The 23,324-nt window shown below is 37.6% G+C and overlaps 1 protein-coding gene across 1 annotated transcript in view; it reads left to right on the top strand.

The window, feature by feature from the left end:
- Positions 1-322: 322 nt before the first annotated feature.
- The window catches only part of RNF17 (ring finger protein 17), a 46,398-nt gene continuing 23,396 nt past the window's right edge, over positions 323-23,324 (top strand). Inside the window, 17 exon segments of the mRNA XM_061988588.1 lie at positions 323-463; positions 3,611-3,666; positions 4,931-5,030; positions 6,042-6,122; positions 7,528-7,628; positions 8,611-8,782; positions 10,140-10,216; positions 12,262-12,333; positions 13,426-13,471; positions 13,655-13,694; positions 17,255-17,416; positions 18,581-18,770; positions 19,198-19,363; positions 20,563-20,750; positions 21,707-21,842; positions 22,304-22,457; positions 23,151-23,266. Coding sequence (XP_061844572.1) covers positions 323-463; positions 3,611-3,666; positions 4,931-5,030; positions 6,042-6,122; positions 7,528-7,628; positions 8,611-8,782; positions 10,140-10,216; positions 12,262-12,333; positions 13,426-13,471; positions 13,655-13,694; positions 17,255-17,416; positions 18,581-18,770; positions 19,198-19,363; positions 20,563-20,750; positions 21,707-21,842; positions 22,304-22,457; positions 23,151-23,266 — 1,998 coding nt within the window.

The raw sequence follows: 23,324 nt of genomic DNA on the forward strand, positions 1-23,324 counted from the left end.
CTGAAAAAACATCTCTTACTCGTTCTGCAAAAAATGAGAATGTGTGTAGAATAAAGTAACCCCAAAGCATGACGTTAATGGCTCGTAGCCCAAGGAACACCCTGTGTTCAAAGAAAGACCTCTACTCTCCCTGCAAAGCCGGAGAGAGTTCAGGCGATGCAGGAGCGCAGTGCCCTCTGCCACGCAGCTGCGCCTCTGAGCGCCAAGATGGCGTCTAAAGCGACCCGCGAGGGCTACAGCAACCCACCGCCCTCCCCCTCTCGCTTCCCCGTGATTGGCTGCGGTGGGAACACGGGCCGACGAAGCGCTCGCTGATTGGTGGATGGGTGCGCGCGGTGGGCTCCGCGAGCGTGCTCGCAGCGGGTGTCGTGTCCTCGTGAGGCGAGTGCTGTGCCGTGGGGGAGTCCTGTCCGGTCCGTCCGGTCCTGGTCCACCCGCTCTCGTTCTCTTCCCGGTGATCTCGGTAAGTCCCTGCTCCATGCCCTCTACCGGTGGCCTCGTGGCACTTGGGGCGGCAGAGGTGCTGTGGCTGGCGGCTGCAAGTAGCCAAAAAAACACCCCAGCAAAGAGGCGTGGGGATGGGCTGGCAGGGCACGTGTACGTGGTGCGTATAATCACAGAAGGGAGAGCAAAGCGCTGCAGGCCTCAAGGAAAGGAATCGGAGTAAATCGCAAACAGAGTGTGAACCTTATGTATCGGGGACTACAGAAAAGAGAATTATATGGAGAGTACACAATCAGGAAGGAGTTTGGAATACTAGAAGCTGCGTCAGGTAGTGGTAAGGGTAGGGGTGGAGTAGCTGGGTAGCGTGAAACAGTATTTTGTTGCATCTGCAGGAATGGCTTTTCAAGAAAAAAATAGGTGTATGTTTTCTGTGAATTTTGTCTATTGTTTTCCTTTTACTCTTTGATAAATGATGCAGGTAATCTGTGGTGTTGACTGAACGGATGAAACGTGTATGTTACAGAGAATTTTATGCGCTTTTTTTCCCCTCTTTTAAGTCAGACACCATGTAAGTAGAAAGAGCAAGCCATCCTTAGTGGGGAACTTACTAGAATCAGGATGAAAGCTATAAGGAACGTGAACTTTGAAATTAGTGGCTTTAAAGTTTTTAAGTTCTGATAGTATAATTAACAAAAAATAGTGCTGAGGAAATGCAGAAAATAATGTCTTTATTTTGCAGTGTTGCAAGTGGATCCATTTTTTCTGTGTTATGTATCTGTGTAAAACATGCTGTTTGGGAAAAGTTTTAGCATTTGGAGTAGTTTCAGGGGAGAAAGACATTTTCAGTGCATCTTAGGATACTGTAGAATACTGAGTTATTAGTCACTAATATCTTATACTGATCTGTGTGTATATTTTGCAAGTAAATAAATCACTGTTGAGCTGTTTTTGTATATTTTAGTTAAATAACTGTAGAATGACTGTAATGGAAATAGATAATGTTACAATTTATTAATGCAGGTTCTAGTTTAGTTATATGCTGCATACCTAAAAACTCTAGTACCATCTTTTGGATCATGATTTCGGTATCATAGAGGTAACTTCCCCTCCAGTTAAGAGGGTAATAAAATTTTTCTGTGTGTGTTTTTCGTTACACACACATTTTGTGTGTGTGTTTTCATGCACCTTCTTCGTACTGTCATTTGGTAAAAGTGGCCAAGTTTAGTTCTAGGAGGGCTACAAGTCAGATTTTGTGTTTGATTCCCTAATGTTCTTAAATCTTTACATCTGAAGGCATGTCTTAAGATACTGGAAGAGGATTTTACAGACTCAAACGAGAGAAAGTGATTTATGTCAAATGTCAAAAGCTATGAGTGTAAAAGGTAAGGCTTCCAGATCTTCGCTTATATTTCCAGCAGGTTTGTGGTGTGGAATATTCAGTGTTAATTTATATTTTATGTGGTCAGCTAAGGACAATAGGTGGACTGACAGATTCTATTAACTCGTCGTTTATTTACTACATTTCTAGTATCTGGCAAGAGGAGAGAATACCTTTATTTTCCCTTCCTATTATTTCTCTTGTCAAAGCTACTGAAAGTTTGTTTTAAAAGAAATACTATTTTTCTAGTATTTTCTGCTTGACTATATTTTTTTCCAGGAGTTATAAAATTGTGTTGAGTATGCAGTATTTGTGGATGGCTTACGAAACAATTTTCTTGTCCTGTGCTATAGTTACACATTTTGAATGCATGGTTTCTTTTTCCTCTTTGCTTTCCCTTTTATGTTTTTATCCTGTCCTAAAGGTAGCAGTAACTTAAGACAGCTAATCATGCAGATAATACCCTAATCATTAAATGCGAGTAAGTTTTTATCGTTCCTGGGTAAGTTTCATGTCTGTTTATCTGGACTTGAAAGCCCATCTTTCACATTCTGTCATTACAGAAGGCAGTGTCCAAATTCCTGTTGACTTACTCCAGTGATTCCTGTTGATTAAGATGCCATAAAGTTAACAACGCTCAGTCAAATGTTTCCTGTGCTTGCTATTACAGTGTGTCACGATGATGTGAAGGATGAAGACTCTGATTATTTTGGTTTCTCTTCTACAGAAGTAAGTTTTTCTAAAGCTTTTCTGTTCAGTAGTCAAAGTAGTGGTCTGAAATAGTGATATTATAGGATCTTTGTGTTTTCTTTTAAAGTGATGAAAGCAAGCTCAGGTCCCTTCTGAGATAAGGCCCTGCACTTTATAACCACCTACTCCCCAGCAAGTCTTTGCTAGTATTTCTCATTATTCAGTGTAGCTATGTAGCATGCATCTGATGTCCAAAGTCAGATTTTAGGAAAATTTATTTATATGATTCCCACTAGTGAGTGCCCCAGGTTGCCAACTTCTTTTCACCTTCTCATGTACACCTAATGTGCAAAAAAAACCGCCAAATGCTGCATATGTACATTAAAAAGAACAGCCGAAAACATCTCATTCTCTATCAGCTACCAAATAAAAGGATTTTTTTTTTCTCTAAAAAGCTACTTCCCTTTGCACAGTAGTGCATAACTTAACAATATATTTCTGTTTCTGCATTTAAAAATACCCAAGGCTCTGCCTGTCTGTGTTATCATAGACATCATAGTACTAACACTTTTTGTTTCACAGAAATCTGTATTTTGGACAAATGTTAAATGGCTGGGGGGTTTTTTATGTTAAGTGTATGCAAAGTATGGGGTATGGCCATTCTGGTTTTTGTTAGTCAGATTTAACCTTTATTAAAAAATACAAATAAGTCAATTCTTCACAATTAAGCCTTATCATTAAACTTTATTGAAAAAATTAACTTACAGTCAAGTTCACTAATGCAGCACGTTGGAAGTTTTGCATAACAGTGGGAAAAATACTAAGAGCAAACAGGAAATGAACATTTCTTTTGCCAGGAACACTTTCCATTTACCACAACACTGATGGCTACAGAGCTTCAGCTTGGAAGCTGTTTCTTACACCTCTTGTTGCTCAGTTTGACAGTGCTTACTTTGAAGCTTGGTCTGCCTCATGGAAGTGGGTTGATGGGGGACAGGGGGTGATGTACCGAAAACAAATTCATAGAACATTTTTTCATTGGAAGTTGGGTTTCACCCTGTGTTTGAATTTGCTTTAATTTTTTCCATTTCAATTTAGACCAAACCGGATTTAAAACTTGAGCTGTACAGTGGCAACTCACAAAGGCTAGCAAGGTAAACCTTTATTAACTCAGTTGGGATTTGTGTGGTTAAATTCCAGACTCTGGGTGGACTGGAGTGAGAAAACAATTCCATCAGTTTTTCTTGGGCTGTTTTTTGGTTTTTTAATTTATTTTTAGTGTTCTTCAGACTTGACTAATGTGTTCTCAGTATGGGTGTCTAGTGCTGTGGGAACACAACTTGCTTGACACATCAGTATAAACAACATTTCATTGAAAAGCAACAATAAGCAGATTGGTTTGGCTTGAAAATGTTTGGAACTGAAAGTTCTAAGCGCTGTGGTAACTCCCTGATAAGTGTTGTAAGGGAGAGCGGAGAACTGCTGAAATGCTAGCTGTCGTAGGAAGGACTGTACCACTGAAGCACATCCTTTCCCCAACCCTGCTGCTGCTCCCATTGCACCTTCTGCTTAGATGACCAGTCACAACTCTCAAGAATAGATGCCAGCAATGCTCAATGATATTGTCATACCTAAATGTTTGTTGATTTGTCTAGCCAGTGTGACAGATCTGTAAGGGATCTTTACAGATGTGGTCTGTAAGGAAGGTACAGGAAGTTTATCTTCTGAGATTGGTGCATGTAACATACATCACTCTCTTTGCTCAAAGGAAAATAGAGATTTGAGGTCTCATGGGGCTGTCAGCTGGTCCAGCAATGTTCTCCTCAGTCTTCTCACAGCCATCAGAAACAGCAAATGAAGCACAGGAATAACGATAAGGTGCTTCCTTCCAGTAATTGGGCTGGGTTATGCAGGTTTCATGAGTCTCAGCAGCTGTTTAGATCCATGTGTACTCTGCAGAAGAGCAGGCATAGAATTAAAGACTAGAATTCAAGATCCTTCCTAACAGCTTGTCAGCAGATGGTTTTAGTATGATCAGTCATGTATTCAAGAGATTTGAACAACCTAACCAACATAGTGGGATGTATGAAAGAATTTGGTTAAATAACAAAAAAATGAATCGTGGAACGTTAATTTCACTGAAGATAAAAATCACAACCTTCAGTAAGTTTTTGTTCAGCCTTGCCACGCTGTCAGTGGAAAATTAGTCACTAAAGATGAATTTTAAGATTGTGGTTTAAGCCTAGCAAACTTTTTTAGGAATTAAGTATCTACAACAGTAGGAATTCTGTTGTTTCAAAAATAAGTGTATGTATGTATTTAATGAGAGATTTTTAAATACTCAAGTTGCATATGAGGTATTTGTGGGAAGTTTTGATACTTTATTTTAAATGTATAGGTTTTTTCCTTAAAATGCAGGCCCTTGAGTCACAATGCTGAAGAGAAAAATGTTCAACACCTAGTTTCTTCAAATGATGATCTGAAGGATAAACCAACTCTATCTCCATCAGCAGACATGGTGGGTTGATACGGAATTTCCTTATATTCTCACTTGTTATTTTTGTGTATGTATAGTTAATACTGTAGAACTGTTAAAGGCTTTTCTGGTTTATATGCTATTATACCATCAGGTATATTAATTGAAAAGTTGTTCTAGAGATGCAAGTGACAACAGACATTGTTAATAAACTCCATAGTGACTAACAGGTCTCTCCCAGACTGTCTATAGTACTTCCTTTCACTTATGCCAGTGTCTGATCAGAGGCAGAGCTATTCCAGGTTTTTGAACTCCAAGCTTTAGTTTCTGTGTAGTTCGTGTTTTGCTTAAAACTATTGGGGGACCATTTAGATATTGGAGATGTTGTCATGTTAGCCAAGTTGCCTTTTGGCAAGGTCAACTGGTTGCCTAATACTGACAGATTTACACAGCACCATCCCTGAATTTTTGGGACATCCCCAGCTGATAGTGTTCTTACTTTGCTCTTAGCAAAATCCCAGAACCAGTACTCTTGATACTATCTTTAGTACTGTCATTGACAAAATCAGATGTTTTTGTGCTGATTTATATGCAAGTATTTTGTGGTCTTTTCTTCATTGATATAACACTGGGAACTTATTACAGTTTTGGTTTTATTTTTGTTGGTTTTCCCCAAATGATATTTCTAAATATTTTACTTTTTTTTTTTTCCCTTCAATCTTGTATGTTTTCTTTCCTCTCTACTAGTAACTTTAATTTGTTTTTCCTTCATGGAAACTATCTTTTCATTTTATGTGTACATGTGTGTGCAAATAAATTGTGTGTATTTAACAAAAAAAATTAGAATCCATGTGCCAGGAATACTACAATGTAAATGTTCTCACTGTAATTCGGGTGAGCTAAGTATTTTGGGCCTGTTTGCAGCTGTAGAGCTGCTCAGATCGTCAGTCACCCACATCAAGTGCCACTCTGTTAACATGGCAAATGAGTATAGCCTATCTCATCTTCTAGTCATGCAAGCAACTTTATATTAATGGGCAAATCTTTCCTCAGGACAGAAAAACTATGGAAGATGTTGATGAAGCTTTGTGCATAGGTATTAGTAATCTCAGACGCTTACATGATGCAGATGAGGTGGGTAAAAATAAGTTAAGTAAATCATGAAGTACTGCATCCTGTACTAGATGGAAGCTTTTTGTTACGAGTAGTCACACATGAACATGGTATTTAAACATGCTTTTGCTGCCTTGGTTTTGATGTCTCTTTTGTCCTTCAACTGTTAGACTACAGGAGTAGTTTGTAAAGGAGTACGAGAGCCTGTGCATAATTTGAAGTTAATTGGTCAATCTGTACATTTAGCAGAAACCTATATAAGCCAGTCTTTAAGTACTAAACTTGTGTTTCCTTGGATCAGGCTAAACTTCAGCATTTGGCTTTGCTCTAGCAACTGTGCTTACTTTCTAGCTTTTAAATGCCTCATTCTGGATTTAAAGGTGGAAAAGAAATTATATGGGCAACAGAAGTAATAATTTTAACACAATATGCAAAAGCTGTAAATCAAGTAATGCATTTTCATGCACAGTATAAGAAATAGGAAGAATCCTAAAATACTGGATAATGCTGTTAATACATTTTACTGAGTAATCGGTGAATTTCATCAATGATAATTATATTATTTGAACTTTTAACTTATTAAATGTAATGTGGAAAAGAATGCAGTTTTGTCTTTGCCATTTATCGATATTTTGCATATATTGCAAGATACTGAGGCATAGAAGTGTTTAATGAGTCAAAAGCTTAAAGCAGACTCATTCCTGTGAGTATGGCATGAAGTGTCCTTTAAAACACATTCCCTTTCTAACTTGTTGCAGTGGCTAAACTGTCAGTTAAGCAAAGTTCTGTTAAATACCTAATTCATATAGAAATCAGATGTTGTGAAAACCTACCATTTCAGCAACTCTGATGTAATAGTTCTTGCCAACAACTGTGGTCTTCCAGCAGCTTTTCAACTGAGAATTGCCAAAGCAGTGTTACATTACTGAGATTTTTTCCTCTTGGCTCCATTGAATGTAACTATAGCAACAAAAATTATGCTTAGGCAGAGAAAGAATCTTTTTTTTTCTTTTTTCCTTTATGCTAACAATGACTTCTGAAAAATACTAGATTTAAAAAATCTTAAGTGTGCTAGTTGTCTGTGTATGGTGCTGTGGTATAATGTCAAGTAAGGAAAGTGAAGCAGTGGGCCCAAGACCTATGTGTTTCTTGCCTCATAGATCTAAAGACATCAGTTGCCATGAGGATCCAGACAGCACCAGGTGACTAGAAGTTAGAGAAAACACAGGGATTAGTAAACTGTAATTGGTATAAGCATCACTGTTAAGTGATTTAGTGTCTGTTGCTCTTTTCTGCTGGAGAATTGATTACTATCTTATGATTCATTGCTTCTGATTTGTTCTGAATTTTTTTTAAGTAGTAATATGAGAATAATTTATAACAATGAAATCATAAATGCATGTTTATTCAATACTGAACAAAACAGATGCTGAGATACTTGGACCTGCAGATGAAACAGGAAGGAGCAAAACTGGCAGAAACTGCAGACAGAGCATTTGATGAACTTATTTCTTCTCTCCTCTCAAGGTAGTAATCTGTTTTGTAGGATGGTGGAAGTGAGTTATTTTTATTAAGGAGTTGTTCTGAGTTCAGATAAAAGAGTTCTAAATAAAATATCAGTCTTCCTTATTGCAGTGTTTTGTAATACCTGTCTTTTTGTGCAGTACTTCTGCCCTTTCATAGTGGCATCTGGGAGCTGGTTTGCATAATTGGAAAATAAAAGCTATGCAGCCTCTGCTTTTCAAAAAAGAAAAAAACTTGGTCTTAATGATGTTAGTTTTCTGAAAAAGTTCAATTTGTGGGTTTTTTATAATACGTCTGTGGATTATGAGTTTAACAGCAAGATTGACTTCTTCAAAAATTGACTTCCTGCCAATTTTTGAGCTGATAGAAGCCCAAAGACATTTTATTTCTTCGTTTTCAAAAATATTTGTACCTTCAGATTTAAGACTGGGGAGGGATGTCAAAGCTTAGGATTTCAGAAGAGCCCCTGAGAAGGGGGATCTGATACCTTAACAGACCGAGTGGTAAAATCCATTTAGTTTTCAGTTGGATGTGTATGGAAGTATCAAGTGGCTTCAATGGAAGAGCACTTCAAATACTTAAAAAAACCATAAATGTTTTTCTAAATGAAGTGGCTTTGCAGGGTGAACTTTTAACTTCTGTGGTTTCTCAGTTATTAAGTGGGTTTTCCATGCTTTCCACTATTCACTGTTTGAGGAAATTTATATTTCTGTGTGAGATGTGTTCAGTTTGTATTGTGGTATCACAGACTCTTACGGCTTGGAAGGGACCTCAAAAGATCATCCAGTCCAACCCCCTTGCCAGAGCAGGACCACCTAGAGTAGGTCACACAGGAGCTCATCTAGGTGGGTTTTGAATGTCTCCAGAGGAGACTCCACAACCCATCTGGGCAGCCTATTCACTGACAGTTGTGTGTTATTGATGAAGTTTGAATCTACACATCTGAGTGCTTATTAAATTCTGAAAAGAAATGTTTTTAATACAGGAAAAAGAAACTGCATGCTGATTTAATGAAAATAATTGATAGCTACAGTGCTGATATTGCAAAAGCTAAGGAAGTCATTGAAGAGAAGGAAAAGAGCTTGACTGGTGCCATTAAGATTGCAAAGGAATTAAAAAATACACCTTCCATGGGAATGTACTGTGATCTCCCTCAGGTAGTTACATTCTCAGACTGTGAAATAATTTTTATTTAATTAATGTACTTAAATTTGGTTTGAAAGTCTCTTTGATCCATCTTTCAGTTTGTTGACTTCAATATTGAGATTTTTGCAGTAATATATCCTTACCCCACCTCTGCATGAATCCCAGAGTTTATATTTGATCTATATTTGGCTACAAATTAGAGTCTGGTGACCGCTGTGAAACAAAAAAGATGATCCTTGCCTTGAGGAGCTTGCTTTTTGAAACAGCAAATGAAGGGGGAGGACAGGAAAACTGTGACACAGTACTGATCGGTGAAAGGGCAGTGCTTTCAGCTGTAGAAGTCTTCCCAGCGCTCTCGAACTTTTTCACAGAACTACTCCCAAATTAATAGCCATGCTTTCCTAATCCTCTTGGTCCCAAGCCTTTACTGCCGTTCTTCTTCCCCATCATATCTGCTGTTCATAGAAACCAACACTACCAACCATGCTGTACCAGACCAAAAGTCTATCCTGTGAAGTTTCCTATCTCTGACAACAGAGAGGAAAAGATACTTGGAGGAAGAATCTAAGAACCTGGACATTTAGTGAGTGCAGGAAGTTGAGGGTTAAGGACTTTACAATCAGTTGGATAGATAAAAGTTGTTAACGCTGAATAAGCATCACCTAATTCTGTCATAAAGTTATGTAATGCTTCCTTGAATGTCTTCGTAATGCTTATGGCAGTGTATGCTTGTGTCCATGTGTACATTATATATTCATGTGCAGTGACAGTGAGTTTCACATGTTAATAATTAAAACGAGGTGTGTAGAAGAGCTTCATCTCTTCTTTCTAAATCTGCTCTTCTGGAGTCTTTGTAGTCCTTCTGTAGAGGAAAAATAGTGACTAGTCTCATCAGTTTTTTAAGTAGTATGGTTTTTATAGACTGTTGTGTTCCCAGCATTCAGTTGTCACTTTCTGTATGAAGAAACTTAATTTTGCTCACCTGACCCAGAAAAGAAGCGTGGTCCTAATTTTTTTTTTTCTGTCATTTCCTTCCATCTGGCCCAGAGTTCTGGGGGCTGGCACCCACCACTATCCTTCTTACTTAGAAGTCACCCTCTCAGTAGCTGATCACACAAAGGGAAAATCTGACTACTGCTTCTCTTTATACGCTAACATGAAAAGATCTCAAACCATTAGGTTTTCGCAGTGTAAGGATACACAGTTGAGAGCTGGCTGTTGGCTGTTACTGAGTTACCTGTTAGTTTGACAGGTCTTTTTCTGTAAGATTAAAGACATTGTACTCTGGTTTTTTTCATGTTGTGGATAATAGATGCCTGGATAATCTGCTTTTTGTATAATAGAAGCTAAGATTTTACTTAATTTCAGGTTATTTGTCATTTGAAGTTGCCAGTTGATGCTGAGCTCTCAAGCATGAATAGTCTGAAGGAAAGAATATCTCTAAGGTAAATGACTGCAAAGGAAGGTATATTGGGAGCTAAATGAATGCGCTGGTAACTTAATTGCACAAGCTGTTCATGTAAAGGTTAACCAGAGGAAACCAAGGTGCTTCACTTGCGTTTTGCTAAAAAACTACCAGTCGGATATATATAAACTCATAACTGACAATGTGCAGTAGCCTTCATTTGAGGCATCTGGGAGAGAGCACATACAATCTGACACTACGTGTTTTTAAAAAATCTTGACAGGCTTCTGCCACTCTTAAATTTCCTTCCTTTCCCTTATAAGAAGTAGTAAATTGGGGAAATAATGGCTTAATTATTTTTTTTTAATAAATGAATCCATTTCTCACATTCAGAAGAGGCTTAAGTAGTCTTTAGGGCACTGATGTCTAAGAGGAAATTTGTGGAAAATACCAATTGCCATGTTGCCCTCATTGGAAATAACAAATATGATTTCTATAGGAAATGAGTAAGAAAATGTGTCATGGCTGTGATACAGCAGACTGCAGCTTGGTCATAAGACTGGTTAGAGTACAGTAATCCTACTATATTGAAGCCACATTGAGGAGCAGGGAAGGAGAGACAAGACAAAGATGAGGTTAGATTGGAACAGGTTGGGTTGTGTTTCAGCATATGGAACCTCTCTGGGAAATAGAGTGATTGTGTGCTATCAGTTTCTGACTAGTACGAAGGAATGGAGCTCAAAGTTGATTACTTCCATGCAAAGTGTGAAAAAAAAATCATAGAATCATTTAGGTTGGAAAAGGCTCTTAAGATCATCAAGTCCAACTGTTAACCTGCCAGTATCACATCCACTGCTAAACCACATCCCTGAGTACCATGTCTATACATCTTCTAAATCACAGTATCGTAGAATGGTTTGGGTTGGAAGGGACCTTTAAAGGTTATCTAGTCCATTTCCCATGCAATGAGCGGAGACATCTTCAATTAGATGAGTTCAGCCCTGACCTTGAATGTTTCCAGGGATGAGGTGTCTACAAATTCTGGGCAACCTGTGCCAGTGTTTCACCACCCTCATCTATAAAAGATTTCTTCCTTGTATCTAGTATGAATCAACATTCTCTTGGTTTAAAACCATTACCCCATGTCTGGTTGCTTCAGGCCCTAATAAAAAATTTGTTCCCATCTTTCATATAAACCCCTTATAAGTACTGAAATGCCACAAGAAGGTCTTCTTCAGGCTGAACAACCTCAGTTCTGACAGCCAAATGCCTCCAAGGATGGTGACTCAACCACTTCCCTGGGCAGCCTGGTCCAATACTTGAGAAAAATTAGGACTCCTCCTGTTCCATGTTGATTGAGTCATTAGAATATGGATAAAGAAAGCTAAAACATACAAAATTAAATAGTTTGTTTGCACTGGAAGACCTTTTAAAAACTTGAACAAAATGAGGGGGAAAAGGAGATCTGATGAAGTATGAGTGAGTGTAAAGGCCTTGCACGCTGGTGCCACTCCAAAATAACAAAGAGATGCATAGTTGAGGCACAGTTTGTAGTAAAAGTACTGTAGAACAAAGGGTAAATACATTCTTGAACTGGCAGGGGGATGGGATGGGCTGTTCAATACTGTGCACAGTTCAGTTTTCACAACTTGCTTATTATAACTAGACAACAAAGCTGTAAGGAGATGATTGAACACAGTTACATTTGCAGTGCTGTTGGGCTAACTGTAAAAGTACTGGAAAGATTTTGCAGACTAATAACAAAAAGAACATACGTTTTGGACTTCAGTTATAGTTTCATTCTTCAGGACTGTTGGAGAATTCTTTGTGCAAAATTATTGAACTAAACAGGGTATAAGTGTGAAAACTCAGTAACTGAGTTTTGGAATACTCTGCATCAAGGAGAGAGAAAGCAAAAGGCAGGGGGTCTTAAGTATGAATGCAAACATAAATGAGGAACGAAATCTGTTGTTAACAGGAGAGGAAGAATTAAACTGGAGTACATAATTAGTCTCTTACCCCTTCATGAATATTGTGTTGAAAAATACTGTACTGTTACCTTCTATCATTCTTTCTTCTATCGAGATTCTTCCTAAGCACCGATGAGATTACAACTTGGTTAGAGAATTTGGGCAGTATTGAATTTGGAACAAGGGTGTAAGTATTTCTTTATTAATAAAGAGAATAGTTAAATTAACATACCTGTTCTTCTAATGGTTTACATTTCATCTCCAATAAGTATTTAAACTTTTGTTTTAAATCTCTGTATGCTTATGGATTTCTAAGAGTGTAATGAAACAAAGCAAACTTCAGATGCTGGTATTTCAGTCAGCATTCCAGTTAATTCAGTTAGTGTTTTAGTTCTTATATTTCAGTATAACTTGTGTTACACCCAGCTATACTTAACTGCATCACTTAAGTTGTCAAGATTTTCTTATGCTGTGTGCTTTTCAGCTTTGACTGGCATTTAATGATACAATCATAGAGTCAGTCAGGTTGGAAAAGACTTTTAAAATCATTGAGTCCAACCATTAACCCAACACTGCCACGTCCACCACTAAACCATGTCCCTCAGCACCTGAGAGACACTTATGTAATACACGTAATAGAGAAGTTTATCATTTCAGCATGTGAAAATTACTTCATTTGAGCATACATACAAACTTCGCAGCCCAAATTCTGATTAGCTCAAACACCTGTGAGCTTGAACCAGAATAAAAATTCTCTTTTTTTAAATTGAAATCGCTTTTATTAGTCCCTTTTATTTTTTCCTGCATTTTTTAACAAAAACTTGAGAAAATGGAATGGAGTTGCTGTTAGGGCTGTTGTAGTTAACACTACTTGTGTTAATAAAAGCCTGTTGCATACTGTAGTGAAAATCATGCAGAATATGGTGAAGAGAAACTGTTCTTGCAAATGCTTCTGACACACCTTTTGTTTTTAATGTGAACTATCTATCACACTGCTAACGTTTTTTCCAAATAGTTTATATTTGTACCTGTGGTCTCTGTTGGGACATTTAAGCAGGGATAGCTCTTGTACTGAGCTGTGCCAGGCTTTTTTAAAAAGTTTCTGAAATCGTATTACTGGGTTTTTTTGTCTTGGTGTTCAAAAACATAACAGTTTTTCTCAACCAGCTCTTATGAGATCTTTTCTTAATATAGTGATCTTAGTAGAACCGCTGTTCTTTTCTGACAATGGTCAGGCTTGTATTAATTTGTTTCCAAATATATGTTTTCCCCAATATAGTGAAGGTAATAGTCAGCCCGCTCTTACCCTGGATGATAAAGAAGAAATGCCAGACTGCAGTATTCAGTCATCTGCAGAGAATATGTTTCCAACACATAGCAGAGAAAGTAAAAAAAAGTCTCTTGCAAATAAACTCAGTGTTCATGAAGAGGTAATAACTACTAAAGTACAAAAAACACTTCCTATGACACATTATCAGAATGTTCCTGCTCTACCCAAGTTTCCATCCACCCCTGATGTCATTATAGAAGAAATATTTGAAGATGAAGGTAAGTTTCTTAATATCTGATGTTTACAGTGTTCCATTCTCAAGTATGATGTTAGTTGTGTTTTGTATTGTTTTATGTGTCAAAGTGTCTGTGTCTGGATGGATGATTCTCGTTGACTTTTAATCATCACAGTCTGATTCAGTTTCTGACATCACTTCCTGGAGAATGCTTGTCAGGTTTTCCCTGGATTGCATTAGCAAGGGCATAGCTAACAGGCTGAGGAAGTTACCCTTCCCCTCTGTTGTGAGGCTTTAGTGAGGCTGAGTGTGGACTCCTGTCAAATGTTGAACCTCACAGTACTGACAGTGTCATACTGGCAAGAGTCCAGCAGGGCCTGCCAAGCTGGTGTCCAGGAGCTGCTTAGGGATAGGGCTGAAGGCATTTATGAACAAGTTGGAGTGTGGAACTTCTAGTGGGATAATAGGGAAGGAAATAAATAGATGTGTCCCATGTCTTAACTTCAGAGTGTTCTGTGTCCACAACATAGCCAGAAAATGACTTTGATTAGCAGTGTTTGGAGAGGATGAGGGAGGGTAGGAGCAGTTTGTGAGAGTAATTGTGATAGCATATAGCTACCAAAGTGAAGTGAATTTCAGAGCTTGTGCACAACTCGCTAAAATAGTATATTCCAGAATCCTAATGGACTTCACAAAACGCTTACCTGAAAAAGATTCCTTCAAATTGCAGTATTTCATGACTCTTAAATGTCTTCAATCTAAGAATATTAATGTTAGTTTTGTAATCTTAGACTTGGTACATGGGCACGTAGTTACTCTGGTTGTATCTCTTTCAGTCACATCAGATGGGTGAGTTTTTACCTTTGCAGTACCCTTACAATACCTGCAATTTCTCTTTACTCAGTTTGCTGCTTTACTACAGATAAATAAAAACTAACCTAAATTCATTAAACTTTTCTTCTAAGACAATATAGAAACAGAGTTTCCCCCAGAACATAATGCTGATGATCAGAGGAACCAACTCTTCAAGGAGAAAATGCGTTTTCAACATAAAGCCGGTTAGTGGTTTTCCGGTCTGGTAAATGGTTTGATTTGCTAGAAGGGACCTATCCTCTAAGCAGTGGGAGCAGACAGTGGAGTTTGTTGGGAGAGTTGGACACATGCATTTGTATTCTCAGTGGGAAAAGGAATGTGTAGGATGTATACCTCCTGACAGTCCCTAGTTAACATGTGTTTGCTCACACTGAAGAGCAATCTTGGGGCACATGAACTTAACCTCCTTCTAGTTAAAAGTAGTCTGGGAGGTACTTACAATGTAGATATCATTCCTAGCACGAGCAATTCTGCTCTGTGAAACCACTCACTGCTCTACCATCCTTGTTAACATAAAGATTATACCATCCTTCAAGGTTTGCTATAAAACCACTTAGCTGGAGGATGGAATACAGGAAGTCACAAGCAACTTTCAGAAACTCAACGCTGACAGTGTTTCTCAGCCATCTGGCAGATATTTGATATAATAACAGCAGTGCTTCCTTGATAGACATTTCTTAGGTCAGTAGTTTATATACTGAATTTTGAACTGCTGTTCTCTCTCCATGTAAGTTTGGTTTTCTGAATTATGAGTGAACAGGTAAATGTACAAAACAGAGTAATTTGAAGAAATAAGTTACTTTGTTGAAAAATGCTGTAGGCACAGTTTGTACAATGCTTTGAGCTTTGTTCATTGTTGAGTGTAAATGATAATAAAAGTTGAAAAGTAGAGATCACAGTATGGGGAAAGAAAAACACTGACCTAAGAAGTTGACAGAGAAAGAAGCACTGCTGCTAAAAAGATAGGCCTCAATCTAGGACACAGAGTAATATTAATAAAAAAAAGAAAATTTGGGAAATTACGCTTTTTTTTTTTTTGCCTGATTTGGGTTCTTTGGCTTATTCTGACAGTTTCCTTTCCAATAAATTGTATATTCCCTGGCAGTTCTTAATGAGACTTGACAGAGTGTTAGGGAGTTTCATAAGTCCACAATAAATTCTGTGGAAAGAAGTAGTTAGCAGATAAATTCTCCTAATGCTCCTCCTGAAGTTCTTGTAGTGTGTGCTCGCCCTTTATTAGACATCAAAGAATTCACATGTAGAGAGAAACACCTCACAGCTATAATAGTTGTGTGATGTTTGCGTCTTACCAGACACTTAAGTTTGAGATCTCTCACACATATGCTAGGAGAACAAGAGATTAAATGTCATTGGTTCAATCAGTTGTGTGCTAAAATGTGGATTTTGTGGAATACTAGATTTTCTTACGTTATGGGAAGCATAATTTGAAGTTTGATATGACAGGTTTTTTATTCTTTCCTGCTAGTAGGATTAGTTGTCAGATGAAAAATATTTGTTACATTTTTCAAATCCTTTTCAAGCAGCTGTTGTTTTGTTTGTTGGGATTTTTTTGTAGGAATTTAGTTGAAGGAACATAATCAAAGTGCTTAAAGATATCTCTTCCATCGGATTCTAGTGATCAAGAACTGGGCCAGCTCCTGGGTTGGGTTTTTTTTATTGGAGGTATCAGCCACTGCTGTGAAGTGACTGTTAGTATGTGCTTTTTCTAGTCTACTTAAGCTATCTGACTTACCACGTTATTGGAGATGGTAACCCCTGGTAACCCAGAAGAGTGAGGGTCTCTGTAAGTGGAATCTTCCAAGTCATTTGGACTTTTTACTTAGGTACCTACTATATTTCCACTTAGGAAATTTCCATCTTGGGAAATACCTAAGAGTACTCTTGCATCTGTTTTGGACATTGCATTTTGTGAACTTTGAAGCATAGTCCTGCATACGTGCTCAGAATGTTTCAAATGCCAGATTCTTTGTACCGTGTTTTGCCCACAATCACTTGCAGTTCAGAGCTAGGCACAGTGCTCTAGCATGGGTGCAAATCTGTCTCTTTGCTGTGCCTGAGCGGTCACACAAGTGGCATTGGATCTAGATGATGCTATCCACTCTTTGGAGGAAGTTTTGTGAAAGTGTAAAATACTCATGTAGGAATTCACTTGCTGGACTTGTAAAACCTTCTGACCCATACACCACCTTTGATGAGTATCTTCAGAAAGAGAAACCTGCATTTTTGGATCCCAAATCAAGGGAAGTACAAAGGACTGGATGCTTAGTCAGAAGTGCTGTCTTTTATGGGGTTAACTCGCAGTCACTCCTTGATCTTCATGTGTTATGACTGAGTAACTATACAAAAGTGCTTAGGATAATTATTCTTAAACGTAGGAGTTTTAAATCTCCCTAATTCACTTTTTAGAAGCTTCCTCTTTGTTAAATAGAGAGGATACAGACTCTGAATCGGTACTTAAATTCAGGCTACCTTTTTGAAGTAGCGTGGAGACAGCCATTTGTTTTGCAGGGTAGCGTAAGGGAGGTAGTTCAAAAGTGAATTTAATCAGAAAGCAAACATGGTAACTACTTTGAAACAAGCGTGAACAGACTTGTCAGATTAAAGCTATTTGAGGTAATGTTATAATGATCAAAATAAATCTAATCACATACTAATATCTGTTGGAGTCACTTGGAGAGTGTTTGATAGTCTGGTTTATGTCTTGCTCAGGGGAGACAGAACTAGTGTTTGTAAGCCATGTTATAAATCCATGCCACTTCTATATTCGGAGATACTCACAGAAGAAAGAAGCAGCGATTTTGGAGACAAAATTGAAAAACTTTTGTGTTGAGAAGAGTTCATATCTTTTGCCTTCAGATGTTTTGGAACTGGGTAAGTTTTTAATTTCTAAAGGTATACATTAACTTAAAGTATGGTATCATGGTTTAGCAAGGAGCAGGTTTTGCTTGGTAACAGGGGGAGCAGGTTGCAGTGAAGACTGGTAAAGAGTTTTTGGACTCTCCCCTGGCTCCTGGGTTCAGACCCACCTCCAGCCCAGCTGGGCCAATCTGGCGCCTCTGCCATCACTATTTAGGGACAGGAATTTGAAGTGCTGGTAGAAGGTGTAAGAGTGATACAAGATGGAGGCGACCATGTGGACCTCACAGTCAGAGAAGGAAGGAGGAGCACTAGACCAGAGACCCCTCTGCAAGCCATGGCGAGAATGCAGGCTGTACCCCTGCAACCCATGCAGGGCCATGGCAGGACTGAGAGCCAGCAGGTCTGTGTGAGTGCACCCGGATGGGCAAGGGACTGTGTTGGGAGGTGGCCATGGCACTTTACCTTCAGTAAAGTAGACTTACTAAATAATGTAGATGAAAATTGTATAAATAAAAAAGAATGCAGTTCTTCTCAACAAATTGAGTGCGTAGTGTAACCAGCAGCTGAAACACCTGGCTATAAACTTAATGGAAATTGGTTTTGAGCATGCTAACTTTAATGACTAGCCTAGATACTTGAATTATTTCGGTACATCAGCTTGCTGTCATGCAAGCAACATTCTTTTTGAGTGGATAAATGATTTTGGTTTTTTTCAAGTCCACTAACTGGATAGAAACTGTTCTGGAAGTAAAAAGGAAAGCTAATAATATATTGCTAAATCATTAGAGTTATTTTATAGCCAACATGTTGACAATATTCCTCACTTCTAGAAAAAAACTTGATAAAAAGTATGTAATAACTTTCAGATTTGGTGTTTTTTTGCCACTTACTATACTAAGAGTTGTAGGAATTCTGCCAGAAATTACTTCTTAATGTAAGCCAAACACCACCTAGCCTTACAGACGTTGCATAAATGAACGTGGAAGAAGACTTCTGGTGGCAATTGAGACAAGAATTTTAGTGTGTTTGTGTCTTTATTTTAGCAGTAGCACTTAGACTCCCTGTGTATAAGACAGGCATCAATGGAACATTACGCAGACCTCTAATAATACTTCCAGTGTAAAATAGCTACAAATACTGAATTTAGTCTGTCTTTTTGTATTTGCTTCCATACAGGTGGTAGAATTTTTATTAAGAGTAAAGAAACTAGAATGTGGTGCCGTGGAACTATCACTGAAATCATTCCCCTACAAAGTGGAAAAAAGAGGAAGCCTTGTCATCCAGTTAGATACAAAGTTTATGATATTGCCCTGCTGGAAGTATTCCTGATTGATTTTGGGAGCTCTATAGTTCTAACTTCTTCAGGGTATGTTTACAGAGAGAGGTTTTTGTTAGCAATTGTTGTCCTTGTCTGTTGTTACTCAAGAGGATCTCTACTAAGAAATAAGTCCTCCATCGACTTCATACAAGTAGATAACCAGATACCCAAATTACACTATTATTCTGTACATATGTATTTCCCACTGGAAAAGTGGCAGTGTATGTAAGCTTACAGGTGTACAAGCTTTCACATGTTAAAGAGTTTAACATGGACTTACATTGCAAAAAAGAACATGTCCTCAGTGTTTGGAAAAAAGAAATGTATCTCATCAGGACTTTCTAGTTTTGTCTCAGTGACCAGACATTGTGCAGATTATTGCAGTAATGACCTTTGCTTTGGTGGGGCGGAGGTTGGAGTTTGTTTTTTTGCTTTTCCTTTAATCCAGTACTGCTTTTATTCCCATTGAGAACAGATATGTTCCTGCTGAAAAGCCTGAACATGCTAGCCTGCAAACTATTGAAACAGATGATGTTTGTTTGTGTATAATGAAGCCTGATCAGCATATTGAGGCAGAATTTGCAGCTATTCCTCCTTTAGCACTACGATGTTCATTGAAGAATATTGCTCCCAAAAATGCAGTAAGTGAAAGCTGCTTGTACTCTTTCATTCAATTTTTTTTTCTTCCTAAGATCTCTATTAAAGAACTTAAATCTCTTGTAAAAAGCTGGATTGCATTGCTTTTTGTTGGAAAGCAAATCAGAGCTTACAGCAGTCTGTCTTAAGCCTCTGAGTTTACAAACATGAATTCTAGGCCTAAATCTCACTACTCTAGGTATCTCTTTTGTCAAATTTTAAAACAAATTACAGAACTGATATTTCATGGCTGGCTGATAACTTTATGCAAGTAATAACTTTCAAAAGCCATCCAAACGGCAAAATGGCTTCATTTGAGAGAATCTTTTCAGGGATTGTGCTTTGTTACTTTTTTTTTTTTGCCACATACTGAAAAGTGAACTTCAGTATATAACAACAAGTAAAGTACTGTCAGTCTTTATTCCAGTAGCAAAAGGACATGTATTGCAGCAATACTTTCTTATATATTATTTATTAGATTTGCTTTGTTTTTGCCATATTTGAATGGGAATTAATTATGTCCAATGCATCTGTACGTTTCTGATAGTGTAGCTGTTTGGGGTTTTTTTTTAGCAGTCTGATGTAATTTGAAATAGCTTTAAATAGGAAAGAGCTGGAACAATTTTCACGGGTGTGGGTAAAACACTTCATTTTTTCCACACCTAAAAAGCACAGATTTGCAGTATCAAATGAGAAATACATTAACTTGATGAGAGAGAAATAAATTCAGACAGGCTGTTTCAAGGTAGATAAAACAACAAGAAGGCTGTTGGGGAGAGGAGGAATGTGTAAATTGATCAAACTGTTGCACATTTGTATAAAGACACGAAAAGATAAGAGTAAACTTTCAAATGAATTGAGAGAGCAAGAATGCAAGCCATGAGAAGCAGCAGCATATGGCAGTTAAAAGTTTATCAGAACGATCAGAGGAAATGAAATCTTGAATCTCAAAAAAGAAACTGCATTCCTTTGATCCAACTCAGTTTTATACAGCTAAAAAGTACATATAAATCCATCACAGGAGAATACTGTTCAGTAATGTTGCCACTATGGACTTAGGGAGCCTGAACATTGTGTTCAGTATTTAATCTGTTCGGGTACATCTGTGCTCCATTCCTTGCTGCTTGTTCTATTTTACTGTTTGTATTTTATGTTTTAACATTCCCTGACATCTTCAGTAATGTTTTCTTTCTTCCTAACACAGGGTGAAGTTTGGGGAGAGAAAGCAAAGACAACATTTTTAGAAATGGTAAATAATAAAGTAGTTTCAGTTACCATATTTGGAGAAGAGAATGGTGTTCTCATTGTGGATTTGCGAGCGCCTTCATTTAGTAAAGAAAGTAACATGCCGCTGTCTCTCAAGGATGCATTAGTTTGTTTAGGTTTGGCAAGGTATGTATATTCCATTAGTTTATGCTCCTATTCCATAAATGATAACGACGTAATACTTACAAAGTAAAGTTCAACAAAGCAAGTTGTTTTTGCAGTGTTCGATATATTAATGTGTGATACGTTATCTTCAGCGATACCTGTTGGTTTCCTTCCTTCATCTTTACTAGTAAGCACTGTGGCATTAGACAGGGCTTTATTTAGGTAATGAAGTTTATTTTAGAATATTCTAATTTAGGTACAAGTTTAAATAACAAGAGGGTAAAAAGAAAAGCCATTAGTGTCTACCATGAAAAGAAAAACATGCAGTAATCAGCCTCGTATATGTTTGGTTTGGCTGAATGCACATGGTACAACAGGAGAAAGGGTAGGGCATTAAGGGGGAACTTGATCTTGTCATTAGGACAGAGAGCTGCCTTGGAGGGACGAGTGGAAGAGGCAGGAGACAGAACAACATGAGCATTTTGGTGTTAGGGATAGTATGCAAATCTATAGGAAATTATAGTTTGATTTGCTGCAGACAGAGAAAGGCCTCTGCTTATATTTGAACTTGATAATTTTGTACTGCATCTGTGTTCTTCAGATAATTGCTTTTTCTCAGAAATGAGGAAAAGGACATCTAAAAGAAAATGCTTTTGTCAATGCAGAGAATTCTAGCCTTTTACTTTTTTTAAGCATTTTAAAGGTATGCTGCTGCATCCCAAATAACTAAATCTTTTTAGGAGGCAGCTGCCATATATCATTCTTCATACATTACCATTTGTGATGGGAGAAGCATTAGAGAGAATTGGCTGCACTAGCTGCAAGAAGGAAAGTGGAAGTTATACATACAAAGTCAAGTTATTTTTATAGGACCATTGAGGGGGGGGTGTTTATGGGAAGCCTGGCATTTGAATATAAAAGAATTCCTTCTTAATTTTGGCAGAATTTATTCAAAAATTTCATTGTGTTTACCTTAGGTTTAGTTTACCGTGTCCCAGTCAGTCAGAAAATACCATCTTGCAGTATAGTCCACCTAAGATCCTACAAGAAGGAGAAGAAGTCTTTGTTGTAGTTTGTCATATAAATAATCCAAATGATTTCTATCTCCAGTTGGTAAGTTTAGAAATAAGGTCTATTTAACTAAAACTCTGAACAAACTTTTTCTTGTTGAGCGACTTGTAGTCCACATTAAACAGGCTGCAGTTTGCATTAACTACTGTCACTTGTCTCAGGATTCCTAGAATTAATAGATGAGATTAATTCCTGCAATCCTAGATTAATCCTAGCCTAATTCCAGGAATTTGTAGAATTCCAGAAAGTTTGACATTTTTTTGTCAGGTTGTTCATTGCTGTGTGGCGATGTGGTGTACTGTTTAGTATGGTGATTGAACAGGGTAATATTCAACAATTATTAAGCTTTTTAAGGTATTGTACCTATTCATAACCATTGTTTCTTTTGGGGGAGGGATAATAGGAAGTACACTATTAGAAAAAAAAATCTCTTAAAAGAGCAAAAATGTTACTTAAAAGAAAAATCTGGTGTGTGTATATATGTTTTGGTTTTCTTATTTTAGAGAGATAGTCTGGATTCGTTGAATCTTCCAGAGAAAATTCAGGAGGCGTATCAACATGTATATGGGAATGACTTGGAAATTGTCTGCCCCATTCAAGGCCAGGCCTGTGTTGCAAAACAGGAAGATGGGAATTGGTACAGAGCACAGATAATAGGTGAAGTGTTGATTCTTTCACTAGCTTGCAAAATCATATGTCATGCTAGAGCAGTCACACACTGGATAGGAATAGTAACAGACAGCGCTTTTTTTTTTCCTAGATGTCCTTAGACCAGCAGATAGGTTCTTAAAGTTAGTGGTACTAATGCATGCTGTATTCTTTTGCTATTAATGGAGCGGTTTATACATATTACTTTTAAAATAGACTCTAAATACTTCATTTTCTCTAGATTATTGAAATTCTGTTATATAATTATTTTAAATAATATTTCACTTACTGTTACAGTTTAAACTACAGATTTGTCTATCATAGCCAAGCTCTGGGTGTAACTAGTGTGGGTTAATAATTCTCCATGGCAGTCCTAAAGGGGATGGGGAGTGTGCTTGGGCTGTGTTGTCTATATGGGCAGCATAGTGTGACTGAATGCTTACATGTCTACTTGGCCTGTGTTTAACATGCCGGTGTCTCACAAATTGATTAAATGCAAGGGAACCAAAATGCTAAATCTGTCATTTCAGGAACCCAAATGAACTGACTCTTAAAGAATATAGTTTTATAATTGGGTTGTAGAACGTTTTGAAACTGTGGTATTTTATAATTACATGGTGTAAATGCAGATTTTGCTCTGCAATCCTAGTGTCCCTATCAGATGTTAGCTTTTTTTATTAACTTGGGTTATTTTTCTTGAAGGGATGGCAAATCGTGAAGAAGTTACAGTGAAATATGTTGACTTCGGCAATATTGCTAACTTAACTCTTAAACACATACGCAGAATAAAAGAGGAGTTTCTGAGCTTTCCAGAAAAGGTAAATAGTGTTTTCCTGGGTTAAATACTCAAAAGTAATAGTATTTCAATGAACGGAA

Source organism: Colius striatus, chromosome 1, assembly GCF_028858725.1.
Source record: "Colius striatus isolate bColStr4 chromosome 1, bColStr4.1.hap1, whole genome shotgun sequence".
NCBI classification, from domain to species: Eukaryota; Metazoa; Chordata; class Aves; order Coliiformes; family Coliidae; genus Colius; species Colius striatus.